This window comes from Dromiciops gliroides, chromosome 2 (assembly GCF_019393635.1).
Source record: "Dromiciops gliroides isolate mDroGli1 chromosome 2, mDroGli1.pri, whole genome shotgun sequence".
Taxonomy (NCBI): Eukaryota; Metazoa; Chordata; class Mammalia; order Microbiotheria; family Microbiotheriidae; genus Dromiciops; species Dromiciops gliroides.
Window position 1 is genome coordinate 308,797,041 of NC_057862.1, and position 16,339 is coordinate 308,813,379.

General features: G+C 40.9%; 1 protein-coding gene across 1 annotated transcript in view; it reads right to left on the minus strand.

Annotated features, from left to right (window-relative positions):
• NRG2 (neuregulin 2) overlaps positions 1-15,869 on the minus strand; it is a 251,860-nt gene extending 235,991 nt beyond the window's left edge. The window contains 2 exon segments of the mRNA XM_043989275.1: positions 14,676-15,144; positions 15,146-15,869. Coding sequence (XP_043845210.1) covers positions 14,676-15,144; positions 15,146-15,361 — 685 coding nt within the window. The 5' untranslated portion in view covers positions 15,362-15,869.
• Between the last annotated feature and the right edge of the window lie 470 nt (positions 15,870-16,339).

Below are 16,339 nucleotides of genomic sequence, written 5' to 3' on the forward strand. Positions count from 1 at the left end.
ATGAAACTCTCACTGAAGAGATCCAGGGAACAGTTAAGGAAACAGATGCCACAGAAAATGCCTCATTAATTGCAATGATGAGAGAAACCGTGAAAGGGTTAATGTGACAAATGAGGAAAATTAACAAGACGCTTAAATCCTTTCTTCTCCCTCTTCCAGCCCCCAAAGCAGAAGATAATTGTCTAAACCTATATGCCTAACTCTGGAAGCACCAATTCTCCATCCTAAGCATGGGGGAGAAGTGCCCCTTACTACATGGCCTGGAGTGAGTAAGTCTAAACAGGTTGTAGAACCAGGTCTGGTCATCTCCTACACACTCAGCTAAAGGCATCCAATCTGAAGCTGGGTATGGTAGAAAGATCTGTCTGAAATCAAGTTTACCCAAACAGAAGAGACACCTGCTCCATTTTAGAACTCCTTAAATGAAATGGGGAGATGTTAGGGCAGGGAAAACTTAAGCAATGTGACCAGTAAATGGTACTAATCTGCAGAGCACACAGCTAATCTATAGTCAGAAAAAAGGGAGACTGGACAAAGACTGGTTCTCATAGAATGAAACAAAAAACAAGCAGGTTGTTTCCAAAATGAGAACACTGAAAGGAAAAAAAAATCTTGTGTAAGAAACTGAGAAAATTTCAGAATACCAAAAAAGAAAAAAAAAACAACTTAATTGAAAAAGCAACTATGAAAAAACAAAGTTCTAACCTCTAAACATCTAAAGGTACTGTCAAAAGCCTAGTCAGCGTTCTCTCCAAGACTACAGCAGTGGGTTGTTATTTGCAGAATCATGTTATTACAAAGTAACAACCAAAATGCTAAATGGGTAGGGACCCATTACATAATAACCCATTACAAAAAAATGAATTCAATAATACTGGAGTACTATATTACCATAAAGAATGAAAAATGTTAAGAATATACAGAAATATGAGGGGTATGAGAGAGAGGGAAAGAATTTGGAACTCAAAATTTTAAAAACAAATGTTAAGAATTGTTTTTACATGTAATTGGGGGGAAATAAAATACTAAACAAAAGGGAGGGAAGGAAGGAAGGAAGGAAGGAAGGAAGGAAGGAAGGAAGGAAGGAAGGAAGGAAGGAAGGAAGGAAGGAAGGAAGGAAGGAAAAGAAAACCAGCAAGGAAACAAGGTCAATTTATAATGGAATCCAAGATTACTTGTTTGTATTTATTTTAACTTTCATATCTGACTTGACTATAGTACCTGATTAGTACTTGATTATAGTACCTATTAACAGCATTTTTCTCCTTTTTTTTTCCCTTTCTTTCTTTCTTTCTTTTTTTTTTTTTTTGAGGTGGGGCAATGAGGGTTAAGTGACTTGCCCAAAGTGTCTGAGGCCAGATTTGAACTCAGGTCCTCCTGAATCCAGGGCCAGTGCTCTATCCACTGTGCCACCTAGCTGTCCCCATTAACAGCATTTTAAAAATAAAAATTAAGTGCCTCTCCCAAAAAAGAATAAATAAAAATATGGCAAGTGATTATACAAAATAATGCAAAGTTTGAAAAGAAGAACACTAGTTACAACCTTGTAAACTGTTACAAATTAACAACCAAAATACTAAACGGGTAGGGAATGGTTTCAAAGAATTAATTCAATAATGTTGGAGTACTATGTCACCATAAGAATGAAAAATATTAAGACTATAAAGGAATATGGCAATGTAAAATAATTCAAAGTTTAAAAAGCAGAATACTAACTACAATTTTGTAAAATAGACATATACATAGTTGAGTCTATAACCATAAGGATCAAAAGAAATTGTTTTGATTTTTGATAGGACAACAATGTCTATATAAATTTACCTTTTATTGTAATAATGATAAAACATAAAAAAAATAATGACAAGTCTCATTTTGCTTCACAGCATTAACCAAGTACTAGCCAGCAGTTAATCAAATATTAAATAAGCAAATATTTGTAGGTCCTTGCCCTCTAGGAGTTTACAGTCTAGTTGAAAGATAAGAAAGGTAGTAATGAAAAGATTAACAGTACAAATAGTAAATGATAAGTGCCAAAAGAGAGGTAACACAATAAGTCCTTAGGGGGTGGGAAGGACCAAGGAAGACTAAGATCAGAACAACCAGGAACAAGGAGAACCTAAAATTCATCTGGAAAAACAAACAAACAAGCAAACCCAAAAAAACAAACTTAAAGCTCAAACTTTAATCAGTGCCACAAAGAAAAACCTTGCATCAAAGCCACAACCTTTGACAGTCCTCTCTCAAAAGAAGCAAAGTAAAATTAATCCCCCTCCTGCCAACCCAACTCAACTGAATGGATCAGTAGCATTACCTTCTTATAATGACATGGAACCCATTCATCTTTTTCTATGGAATTTCACCAAGTTCTATTCAATATGAGACATATTGAAGAATCCAGAGATACCAGAGATCCAGAATACTTCATGGTATTCCCAAAGCTCTGATCTACCATGATGCTATGGAAAGAGTATTTTATCTAAAATCAGAAGAGTGGGTTTGAATTCCAATTCCAGCACTTCCTACCTAGTACAAGTCATTTAACCTCATTAGTTTTAGTTTCTTCATCTGTAAAGCAAGGGGTTTAAGGTCCCTTCCAACTTTAATTTTCTGATGTTAAGATATGATCTCCAGCCTACCCACACACCATATCACCTTAAGAAAGTCACTTCTTTGAGAGACTTAGTCTTATGATCTGAAAAATGAGGAAAATGTTATTTTCCTGCTAGACTATTCACAGAACTAATTAACATATATAAATAAACTAAGGGGGAACTCTGTTCTCTCCAAGTCATGGGCTCTGGGTGCAGCCAGCTCCAACTATTCCTTTTGGAGATCCAGAAGCAGACTGGGATTATCTGCAAAACCCTTCACAATTGTCCCAGAGGAAGGAAAAGGACAAAAAGACAAATAGAAAGAGAGTAGGAATGCCTTTTCAACCCCAAAGACAGTGAAAGGTGATGATATGAATGAAAGGCAAAATACCCAGGTGGTAGGGAAGGGAGAAGGTCTGTGAATACCACCTTATCATGAGCCAACCCAAAGTGGAAAACAGATACTCATTTGAGCAGTCCAAGAAAAAGGCAAGGTGTTCTCACAGTTACTTGAAAAGGCCCTCTGTATGAAGGATGGGGCTGGGGATGCAAGGTGCAAAAGAAAGTAATTTAAACCACAGATATCCTGTCCCTGGAGATTAAAAGAGCTGTAATATTGTCAGCTGAGGTGTCAGAGTAATTTACTTCCCAGGTCACCTGTTCTAGAGCTTGAGAAGGGGTTGATAGTATCATCTGCACAACAGTAAGAGTGAGCTTGTGGCATCTGTCAGAAAAGAATAGCACAAGAGGGACAGTGGAGATTCATACAGAAAAAATTTTGAAGAACTGGCAAAAGAATAACAAGGTACAGAGCACCCAGGTGAAGGAGGAAATTCCAATTGGTGTCAAACCTAGGGCAAGACTGTAAACTACAAAGACCACACAGGTTCCTGAAGGAGAGTTGCTCACTGGAAAGGGCAGAGTGTCTTTTGACAGTCTACAGATTTGAATGCATGTCCTTTCAGATCCCTTTACTACATAGAGGATAAAACTATCCTATGTATCAAAGCTTTGTGAGCCTGAGTGCTTATAAGAGGAGCTGGTGGTTACCTTAGGAATGTGCCAAAAAAAGAAAGTTCTTAGAGAATTAAGTCAGAGAATTAAAAGGTCCCCTAATATATACCTAGGTCCTTTCTCTCTTCAGAAGAGAACTTTTAACACAAGGGTCACACACAAAAATTTAGATTCATAAAAGCATATTATAGTTTAATACATTTTTGTAGTATCCTATTTATTTGCATATAGGTCATAGTCATTAATTTCCCAGGCTAAAGAGCTTCATCATACAATTGACTCTCTCTTATGATTCTCCCTTCTCACTTTTGACCCAGTGACATTCAGTGAGTTTCCTAAGCAAGCTATGGCTATTGGTGAAGGTTTTTTCCCACCCCCTAAGTAGATATTCATTTCGCATATTCCTTGGTCTAGGCGTTTTATTGCAATGTTTCCCTGAAACAATCATCATCAAATGTCATAGCTTCAAAGGATTTCAGAGATCATCTATATCAAGCACCTTGTTTAGAGATGAAGAAACTGAGGACCAGTGAGGGGAAACAAATTGTTCAAAGCTGTAGAGTATTTTAGTGGTAGATCCAGAAATGGAAGTCAGGACTCTACATCCAGTTCAGTGTTCTTTCCAGTAGGTTCAAAGCATCTCAGAATTTTAAGCAACCTTAAAAGTAATCTCTTTGGGGTTCTCTTCCATATTCCCACTCAAGTTATAAGTGGGGACTGCTGAGTATCTAGATACATATACCTATCAAATTGGCACTGACCTTCTGGACCCTACACTACTCCAGGATCCCTTGCAGTATTAGTCTGAGTACACAAAGGTTCAATTACCAACAGGTGCCCATTGAAAGTATTAGAACATACCACTCTTGGGTCTTTTTCCCAAAGAGATCATAAAAAAGGGAAAAGGACCCACATGTACAAAAATATTTATAGCTGCTCTTTTTGTGGTGGCAAGGAATTGGAAATTGAGGGGATGTCCATCAATTGGGGAATGGCTGAACAAGTTGTGGTATATGAATGTAATGGAATTCTACTGTGCTGTAAGAAACAATGAGCAGGTGGAGTTCAAAGAAACCTGCAAGGACTTGCATGAAAAGATGATGAGTGAGATGAGCAGAACCAGAAGAACATTATACACAGTATCATCAACACTATGTGTGGACCAACTGTGATACATTAGATTCTTCTCACAATCCAACGGAACAAGAATGTTCCAAAGGACTCATGATGGAAAAGGCTCTCCAAATCCAGGGGGGAAAAAGGGAATTGTGGGATATGGATGCTGATTGGACCACACTATTTCTTTTGGTTTTGATGCTGTTGGTTTTCTGATTTCAGGTTTTTCCTTTGTGCCATGATCCTTCTCATATAACATGACTAATGCAGAAATATGTGTAATGTTATTATGTATATTTAACCTATATCAGATTGCCTGCTGTCTGGGGGGGAGAGGAGGGAGGGAGAAAAATTTGAAATTTGAAATCTTATGTAAACAAATCTTGAAAACTATTTCTACATGTAACTGGAAAATAATAAAATACTTTTATTTAAATTTTTAAAAAAGAAAGTATTAGAACAGGATAAAGCGCCAACCCTGGATTCAGGAGGACCTGAGTTCAAACAGATTTCAGACCCTTGACACTTAATAGCTGTGTGACTCTGGGCAAGTCACTTAATCCTCATTGCCTCGCAAAACAAACAAACCAAAAACCCACTATTAGGACATTTCTCAATTCCAAAAAGAACAAAATAAATACAACTTCATTTGAACCAAAGAAGCCAAACTAGGAGCCAATGGTTTGAACAAAAGGACACCTAGTAAGTAAATGTAAAAGTCATGCTTTTACATTATGAGGCTATGTCCTATTTTTCTGTTATTTTGAAAGCATAATAACTTTAAGAAAAAACAACAACACACCAGTAAATTAATGCCAGGGAAACAGCTAGTTGTTAGTTCCTAAGTTGGACTGCTTTAATAAAGCATGGAGTTACATGAAGGGAACTTTTAAAAATAAAATAAACAGAAATGCCCTTTAAAAAGACATTGAGTTCAAAAACAGAATTCAACAAACCAAAGAAAAAGGTGCTACTGCATCTGAAAACCTACCTTTACGTTAGTAGCACACAAAAAGAAAAGTTAAATATCCTAATTTTAAATTTCTGCTCATTTATAACTGACACTGGGCTAAAGTTTACTTTCTCATTCTAGTCCAAGGTAGCTGGAGTAGGGAAGCCTTCACTAAACCAGCTAACAATGTAAATATCTGATTAGGAAGGGAATATTTAACTTACTTAAGAGAACAAACTGCTTTCAAGTGCTTTAAAAGCACCCAGTTGGAATAAAAATGATAAGCTAACAAGGAATCATTCTCATCCCTTCATTAAAGAATGTTCTTGAGGATAACTTGGCAATACCTTAATAGCCCAGTTCAGATTACATAGTAGATAGGGTTCAAGTACTGGAGTCAGAAATACTCATCTTTCTGAGTTCAAATCTGACCTCAGACACTTACTAGCTATGTGACGATGGGCAAGTCACTTAATCCTGTTTGCCTCAGTTTCCTCATCTGCAAAATGAGCTGGAGAAGGAAATGACAAACCACTCCAGTATTTTTGCCAAGAAAACCCCAAATGGGGTTATGAAGTGTTGAACATAACTGAAAAATCACTGAACAGCAACAAAATTTGAAAATAATAAAATTGTATCTCTTTCTTTAAAAACAAATCTGCGGGGCAGCTAGATGGCGCAGTGGATAGAGCACTGGCCCTGGAGTCAGGAGTACCTGAGTTCAAATCCGGCCTCAGACACTTAACACTTACTAGCTGTGTGACCCTAGGCAAGTCACTTAACCCCAACTGCCTCACCAAAAAAAAAAAAACAACAACAACAAATCTGCAATTTAGATGGACTTTCCATCTCATCATTGTTATTCCAAATTATCGAGAGTTGATTACAATACATTTTCCATTTAGATTGCCAGAACATTGGATTGGGATAATTAAAAGGCTAGCATTGACACTTTTAGTAGAAGCCATTTCTTGAATATATTTGATCCAGTGAGTTATCAAATCAAGTCACTGCCTCAAATGATGATGCCCTGAATTCCACCATTATTGGACCAGGACTTCAGATATGTAGTGACCTTACACTGTTTCAATTCCAGTGAATTTTGATTCAGCTTGGCTTCTGCTGTCTGAACCAATCCCAAGATCTAGACCAAGTAAAGCATCCTAGCCTGAAGGGCAAGGCCCGTGTTTATAAAACAACAAATCTGTGTGAGGACCAGGAGAGGGAAAACTGCTATACTCCAATCTGGGCAGGAAATCTATAAAGGATAGAGAACCATTAAGGGCTGTTTGCAAGGTAGAGAAGTAGGTTGTTGTTGGGTCTTTAAAACAATGATCACCACCACAACAACAGAAAATAATCACAACTTGAACTTGAACATCATTGGCTTTGAGTCTACTTTTACCATCCAGTACTTCAGCAATTATGCCTCCTTGACATTGGCAAGGGTTAAATCAGTGTTATTAACTATTTCCCTAATTATATCCAGGAAGGACAATCTGGAGTTGTGCTTCCCCACCAAAAATTCCCTGACAAAAGTATCACGAGCAGTGGAAAGACTCTGGAGACCTCCAGAGGAAAAATTGATGGAGTCTGAATGCAGATCGAAGCATACTTATTTTTCACTTTTTTCCATGTTTTTTAGCCTATGTTTCCTTTCACAACATGAATAATAGGGAAATATGTTTTGCATGATTGCATGCAAATTGCTTACCATCTCAAGGAATGGGGAGGGGAGAGGAGGGAAAATAATTTGGAATTCAAAATTGAAAAAATATATTTAAAATTGTTTTTACACAGAATTTTAAAACATAAAATATTATTTAATTTTTTTAAAAAAGAAGCAACTCATCCCAATCACCGTGAATAAATGCTTCTTGAAACTAGATTGGCAAAAGCTTCCTAGTTTTCCAGTTGGGTACAGCAAGTCCTCCTTCATATCTTCCTAATGCCTTTTAATCATCCTCTGAGCTTTACTTGAGCATTAATACAGTGCTCTAGCTCAGCAAGATTTGTCTTTAAAAGGGGGGCGGGTAGGAGGGGTGGAAAACATTTCTCCTGAATTCTGTGCTTAAACTGCTTACAAAAGAACCTTAATTCCAAACTTTTCTCCTAATTTAGCATTTCTACTCTTGGCCTCACCTAATTTCCTTGAAATTTCCTTGCGAAATGCATAACTTAGTTTAAATTCATTAACGTATGTGGGGGATTTATCTCATTTGCAATAATCAGAAAAAATCCCTTGCTTTTCCCAAACTCCCCCACAGAAATTCCAATCTGTATTTGTCCTAGCCTTACAGGTAGCTGGGTGGTACAGTGATTAGTACCTGAAGCCTGGAGTCAGGAAGATCTATTTAAATCTGGCCTCCTACACTTACTAGCTGTGTGACCTTGGGCAAGTCACTTACAGTTTCCTCAACTGTAAAATGACAATAATAATAGCACCTTCCTCCCAGCATTGTTATGAGAATCAAGTGAGATATTTGTAAAAACAACAAGAACAAAAGTATAGTACAAGGTGCTGACCTTGTACATAGGAGGCACTATTCAAATATTAGCTATTATATTTTTACTAGCTATTATTTTTTTTACTATTATTATTAACCAACTCTTCTGTCCCCAAAGGAAGGTTGGCATAGTGTAAAGTTCCTTAAATCTGGAGGCAGAGAACTGAGGTTCTCTTGGTTCTGCCACTAACTATTTGTGCGATTTAGAAGAGTCACTGCATCTCTCTGGGCCTCAGTTTCCTTGTATATAATGATGAAGTTGGACTAGGTGACTCGTAAATTCTAAAACTGTGATTCCATGAAGACTCAAGGAGATGAACACTGTGTAGCTGTAACTCCGTTGACGACATTCCTGCTCTTCCAAATTAATGTAAAAAATGCCAAATGCCATAAGCCAGTAGGATTTAGAGAGCTAAGACTGTTCAGTGCCCAGATATTTGCATATTTGCCTTTTTCTCCTTATCCAAATGGCAACTCTCTGATCCTTTGAAATTTTAATACTAAATCTAAGCCATTTACCTCAAACATAGCACTTCAAAGCACAATGCAGGTAGCTAATTCCTTCTGGAACAACACCAGCTGTATGCCAATATGGTTAAAATCAAGCGTTTACTTGCAACTGGTGATCCTGACTTCTCAATGGAAATAAAAGCAGACATCTACCGTGGACTTTCTCTTTCTATATATGGCATCATGTAATTTCCCATATAGAAGCTGCTGTAAGACTGCTATTGCCTGAGAAGCATTGTAAATAAGTCATTGTTATTGTATGGATTACCCTTCTTTTCAAGGATCTGGCCTTTGAATCACAGATTTGAGTGCTCTGGTTAGGGCTCACAAAGTTCATTGCAATGAATGGGTTTCTCTGCATTGTCTCCAAAGTGAATTGTGTGTGTGTTTTTATTCCTGCCCCTAGGGTCTCATTTCCGAAGCAAGCATGAGGTTTAGAGGTGAAAGATTGGATACTTGATTAAAAAGCTCAGAAATAATAGGAACTATGTGGTTGGTTCCTGCTCCGGGTTAAGGATTTTTAAAAAAATCTGAGTAGTCTTAGCAGAAAATATTTTAGAAATAAAATTAACATTCTCAGTTTAGGAAATAAAAGTTTTCACCCCAAAATGGAGAGGAATGTTTTGAAAGTCCAGGAAACTGATCCATTTCAAAAAAGGGATAAAGATTTTTAAGCCCCACCCTCTACCCCCAAGCTGATAAGAGATAATACAGAAAATGTGAACCACAGTGCTACAGAGCACTAAATTGAATAGATGAAAATGGAAAGTTCCCCTGAATCAGAGGCCTGAGGCTACCACTTAACTAAGTGTGATCTTGGACTTCTAGCTTCTTTTCTGGGCCTGTTTCCTCTTCTAAGGGAATTAGACTAAATCTCTAAGCACCTTTTAAATATACCACCCTCACCAAACCCCAAATCCATTTTGTTCTTTAAACTTAGTGATTTCAAAGAAACCAATATAACTTTCTGGGAGATGGGCCCAGGTGAGTTCAGATTGTAGAATCATTCACTATATATATATATATATGCGCTTTGAATTTTAAATTCTATGGAGGATATCCTAGGCTCAGTATCTGGAACCTTGCCCTCCACCCCTCAAATCCTATTAACCTGAAAATGCACAATGGTAAGAGCCTATTGTGGTGAGGTACTCTAGCTGATAATAAACCCCCTATGGGAAAGGGATCCCCACGGAGACAGATAATGAGACAAGGCTATCATCAAACTCTTGTTTTCAATAGGTGGTCAATCTGTGTTACCAGTGATTAGAACTGCAAGAATATTTTAGTTTTACTTTTTCACATTTCTCTGTGTAAACAATACAGCTTGCCCCTTGGCTAGTCAATTCCTAATCTAGTTGGTTTCATTTTCCCCCATGCAAAAGCACCAGCACAGCTGGGTTTCCAGCTGGGCTAAAGGAATGAATAATTCTTTAAATAACTATGGCTTTTTAAAAGTGTGAACTTTCTTCTGCTTAGTACTGAATTTTGTGAACGGCCTTTTTCAATAAGTGAATTTAGAGGCTAAGAATTTATAATTACCCTAAAAATGGGAAGCCCAATGGACATGTCTCTGGTTTCAACCATCACCCTCAAATAGGAAACCAATGCATTCTGATTTTCAAAGGGTGGAAATGGATGCCTTGATAAGTCAAACCCTGCCTTGACACCAGGAAAGAAACTGCTAAAAAGAAAATGCACATGAGAAAGCAACAAGATAGGGTGTAATTACACCAAAATACAAGCAATCCTTGGGAATACAAGACTATTTGCAGAACGGGATACTTTTATATAGCACTGTGAGGAGTTATTATCCCTGGTTAGTCCCCTCTACCTCTTCCTCTTCCCCTCCCACAAAAGGGAAGGAGAAGACTCATAGTAATGAGTCTTAAAGAAGCTTAAAGAGAATTCAGAGATTTCACAACCTAAAATGCCGGTGATAGAATTTTGGATAATGCAAATACATGATTACTTCAATATTTGAAGGATCTATGATTTCTCCAGTGCGAGTACTGCTACTGCAAATGCAGAACCAAGCCCCTGTATGCTTTAGAAAACTTTCTTCTTGAGTTGCAGTGGTCAAATAAATTCATCATGCAGAAGCCTACCTTCTGATGAATCTCTCGAACTTAGCTAGTCTGCTCTTTAGACAACAGAGTGCAATCTGTTGCCAGGCCTGTATTTAAAGCCTTTCCAGTTTGGTAGTCTGTGTGCCACTCGACACTGGCACAACTTTAGAGAATCCAGGGTCACCTCCAAAACTGGAGGAAGCATCATTGAGGAAGACTTGAGTGGAGAAAATGTACACTACCCAGTACAAACTCCTTTTTGATTCATCCTTTGGTTCCAAAAAAAACCCAAACCCCTTTACTACTATTTCCAATATTATTAAGCATCAATCATCTATAGGAAGCTCATTCTTATTCCTCCTTCCTCCAGTAGCTAACACCTTCACTACCTTATATCTAACTACTTTACATTTATTTCTTTTTTTTTTTTTTGCAGGCAATGGGGGTTAAGTGACTTGCCCAGGGTCACACAGCTAGTAAGTGTCAAGTGTCTGAGGTCAGATTTGAACTCAGGTACTCCTGAATCCAGGGCCGGTGCTTTAACCACTGTGCCATCTAGCTGCCCCTACATTTATTTCTAATACATTTTGTATATGTATGTATACATTTTGCCTCCCCTTAGAGAATACAAGCCCTTTGCTAGAAGTAACTATTTAATTTTTTTTTTACCCTGTATCCACAGCATCCAGCAAGCACAGTGCCTAGCACATAGTAGGCACCTAATAAATGTTGATCAATTGCCTACTCCCTTTCCACCCACTGCCCTCATCAAAAATATTCAACACAAAATTATATAGGAAGTGTATTACTTCAGGTTGCTGTGAAAGTAGACAACAGAATAGCATTTTAAAAGAGTTACAGAAGGAAATACAGCCAATGAATTGATTCAATTCAATTCAATAAATATTTATTGAGCACCACTATATGTCAGGCACTGGGCTAAGCACTGGGGATACAAAAAGAGACCAAAAATAGTCCCTGCTCTCAAAGAGCTTACAATCTAATGTGGTAGACAATAGGCAAACAAATATATACAAAGCAAGTTATGCACAGGATAAATAGAAAAAAGTAAAAGGGGGAAAGCCCTGGAATTAAGAGGGGATAGGGAAGGCTTTCTGTAGAAGGTAGGATTTTAGTTGGGACTTAAAGGAAGCCAGAAATGACAGTTATTGGAGCAGAGAAGGGAGAATATTCCATGCATGAGGGGCAGTCACCAAAAGTGGGCTCCCATCTTCACCCTCACCAATATATACCACCCCAAAGTATTTGTTTGGTCCCCCTAACTGTTTTTAACTGTCCTTCTAAGAACCACACTTTCCAGAACCCAGACACCTGAAAGTCTTGATTAAATGATAAAACAATTGAATTTCAGTTACTTAATATGACCAACAAAACAGTCACCAAAGGCCAGCTTCCCTGTTTTCTATGCTCTAGTATCTTCCAAAAAGAAAACCCCAGCAACCTGATGGCCTGATGTTTTACACACAGAAAACAAAAAAAAGAAGGCTGTGGGGTTTCTTTCCTGCTTATCACATGGTCAGGATGACTAGGTTTTCTTGTATAATATCCCACTACCACATGCGTTTTCTTTAACTTTATTTTAAGGTTCTTTCTTTGAGCTGAAATAAGAAAGTTCAATTTCCACTACTTTACTCCATCCATGTTGCCAAAATGTCTATCAGATCTACAATGTGTTTTTTTTTTATTGTCTAGTCTCTAGTATCTGGACAAAAAAAAAAGTCATCAAACTAAGGGTAACCTACCAAACATCTATTTAAATCAGGATCTTTTCATTTTCAAATGTTTGCTTTCAAACACATCCCTTTCTCCCTAACAAATTATGATATATGAGGGCCTTTTATCTTTCCCATAGCTAAATCATATATACTGCTTTAGAATGTCCCATCTTAGATAACAGACTATATATCTCTACCCCCCAAAAGACTTCCTGATTATTAAATTATTAATTGGTAGGTCAAGTGGCCAGTGGAAGGAGAAGTAGAAAGCACCCATCAACTCCAAGTATACCTGGAGTAGGCCATTAGATCCTCAGTGAACAGGAAAGTGAATCTTTTAAATTTATGTACATTACACAAGCAGACTCAATAAATAGACCCCCTGCACATTCACACTGAATGTATGAACAAGACCCACAATTCCATGAAGAGATCTCCAGTAAGATGAAATAGGATTGAAGGCAAACAATTCTTGACTGGTCTTAACTATCCAGCACAGAATAAAGCAAAGTATTAAAATACAGACAATAGTTTTGCCTCATTTCAGAGTAATGAAGCACTCTTTTCCCCAAACATCTTTTCTGTTGTCCCTATTAAAAGATCATTAAAATCATTCTGAAAGAATTAAAATGATGTGTCTTAACATATACTGCCCAGATATACTCCCTTCTACCTAAAATTTTCTACTTGAAGGACACACCAAGAAGCCCTTCAAGTGGCAAATGTCAGTTATTGGGGAGATATATTGAGCAATATTTTTAAAGCATGAATCTGGAAGAATGAGGAATACAAAACTTTTTGATAGTTATTATATATTCTCTGCCTCCCACAGCTTCTCTCCTAGCCATCTCTTGTCGGTTGGTACATTAATAAACATGCAGACTTCCAAGGAAGTGCAATACATCTGTCCTGATTTAGTGGATACATAGTTCTGAGAGTCTCTAACTGCATATAATTAGCGAGTTTTCTTTGGGTGGGTTGCTGTAATTAAGTATCCTGAGAAAGAAAAAAGAAAACAATTAAATACTTCAACTGAAAAAGCACAATAAAGACCTGTGCCAAATATTTAAGTTAGCCATAATCTGAACTGAAACATCCTACTGAGATACTAATACTAGACACAATGACATTTTTAAAACGACCATTTCTCTTTTAAAGAAGATTACTTCATAGAAGACTTCTCACACTCTCACATCAAATCATCTGCTGAGCAACTTCAATGTCGAAGAGATTTCAAAATGTTACCTCTCTAATCACCTGCATTTTTACTGCACCCAACATCATGGAGACGACAGATTCAGTCACTACATCCTGCCACCGAAGTGTCAGAGCTGAACTTACAGCCATTTAGAGAAAGTTACCCCAATATTTTATCATCATCATAACCTAGAGACATACATGCTATGCCTATTAAGAAACCTCTAAGAGATATACCAGAAACTCTGAACAACAGGCTGAAATGAATCACCAGGCCTGGTTACTGGTTCTAGAGGTTAAGACCTGACAATGCCAGGCAACGCTGAGGTTGGGGATAAACACGACACATTAAAAAAAATGGGAGGAGGGGGCACATGGAGAAAACAATATCTGTTAAAGTCCAACTCTGCCTGCGCCAGCCATGTAGAGGTGGGGGTGGGGGTGGGGTCGACGATTCCCTGGGAGAACTTGTGGGCATGGGCCTGCGAAGCCCAATAGAGTGCCCAGTTATTCCTGCAGAACCAATCCAGCCCATCCAGGGCAGTAGCCCAGAAAGGAAGGAGGGGGCCCTTTGGGATCCCTAGCAACCTGATCCAGGCCGCTGAGGCCCCCACCCGGCCCAACTACCCCCGGTCCGGCACCGCCCCGGAACTTTCCCTCTCTCCAGCCCCTACTGGGCTACAATGGCAGCGTTCCAGCCCCACATGCCATCCATCAGCCGCAGATTCCTGCTGGCACAGCCCCAAGGCTCTTCTCACGCCCCCCTCCCCCCACCCACCCCGCACTCTTCCTCTCCCACACACACTTTGAACCTGCTCTTCCCGCACCTCCCCTCACCCACTCGTGCCAGACGTCCTGGGCAGGGGTAGCCCCACCACCCCCCCAGCTGCTCGACCCCCACACCTGCCAGGCCTAGGCACCTGCGGCACCTCCTCGCCCCTCCCCCTTCTCCCCCACCCCAGCTGAGGAAGGGGGCGACTCACCGCAATCGATGCACAGGATCCTGCCCACCTCTTTCTTGAGGTTCTTGCCGTTAGTGTCCAGGGGAGGGAAGGCCGTCTTGTAGACCTTGGGCTCTTCGGTGGCCTCCAGGAAAAAGATGTAGCGCTGGTTCCTCTCCACGGGCGCGCAGGAACCCACTGTGATCACCTGGTCCCGCTGCAGCCCCCCGTTCCGAAGCGGCCACTTGTCCAACACCTTCACCAGCGCCGCCCAGCCTGAGACCGGGGGCTCTCGGGTGCTATTCGAGCCCCCCGGCTGGACGAACCCCTGCACCTTGCCCTCCACTACCACGGGCGCCTTGAACGCCTGGTCCTGCACCGACCTGAGGCTGGGCGAATAGCAGGCGAGTGACACCCCGAAGAGCAGCATGGAGAAGCCGGGTGCCGGGTCGCGCCTCATGCCGCCGGCGGCTGCGGCTCCCCAGCGGGCTGCTGCTGCTGCGGCGGCGGCGGCAGCTGCTGTCCCGGCTGCTGGGCTGCGGCTGTGGCTGCGGCCGCGGCTCTGGGGGCGCAGCAGGACGGGCGATGCTGCTGCTGTGGCTGCTGCTGCAGCTGCTGCTGCTGCTGCTGCTGTTGCTGCTGCTGTCGTTGCTGCTGCTGTTGCTGCTGCTGCTGCACGAAGCCTCCTCCAGTGGCGGTGGCGGCACTGAGCAGCAAACCTGCCGCATCTGGCCAGGCCATTTGGGGGGCTCCGCCGCTCAGCCGCCGCCTCGGGAGGGGAAACACAGCCCGTTGGAAAACCGGAAACGGCGTAACGTGATCGCCTCGTAGCCCTCCGCCCGCGGCCGGGCGAGGTAACCTAACAGGGCAAGGGCGGGGAGGGGACAGCGCTGGCTACGCAGGCTGGCAGGCAGGGAGACAGCAGTCCCACCCGGAGCCGACCTGAAGGAGGATGCGGAGGATGTGACATCTGCCCTCCTGCGCCCTCTCCCACGCCCCCCACAGTTCCCTGGGCTCCATGGGGCACTGGCTTCTGAAAGGAAATTTGGAGCTATACCCAAGGGAATACTTTTCCCCTCGGGGAGGTTGCTCTCCCCCTTAGAGGTCCCCTGTAGGGATCCTCGGGAATCCCGTCTATCTCTGCCCTCCCTCCAACCAGTCCCCGCTACCCTTGGCTGATAAAAAGCACCTGAGAGCACAGATCTTTCCCCAGAGCCCCAGAAACCTGGAGAATAGGGGCCCCATCTGTCCCCTTGTGTTACGAGACCTGGGAACAACAGGCCTCTAATTTCAGGTGCGCTGGGCCTTGGTTTCGGATTGGAACCGACATCTGACACAAGTTCGGACTGGGGAGGCTTCCAACCCCAGTTCATTTGGTCTCTCTAATTGAGACTGCAAAGGTAAGGAAAGGTGATGCCAGGGATGGGATTTGGAGGATGGCTCCCAGTCCCGGGACTCCTTCCTACCCTTCTGTACAATTAGAATAAGAATACTACCTGTAATGCCTACTTCATAAGAGCTGTTATTAGTCTCACATGAGGTGATGTATGTAAAGCATTTTGCAGTCTTTAAAGCTGTCAGTTATTAGTCCCATCACCACCATCATTATCCCTCAAATCCTTGCCCAAGAAGGCAAAAGTCAAAGGTTGTCCCTAAGAGACAGGCAAGAGCCTTCCCTTCACGGTATTGGTATTCTCTGGGAGATG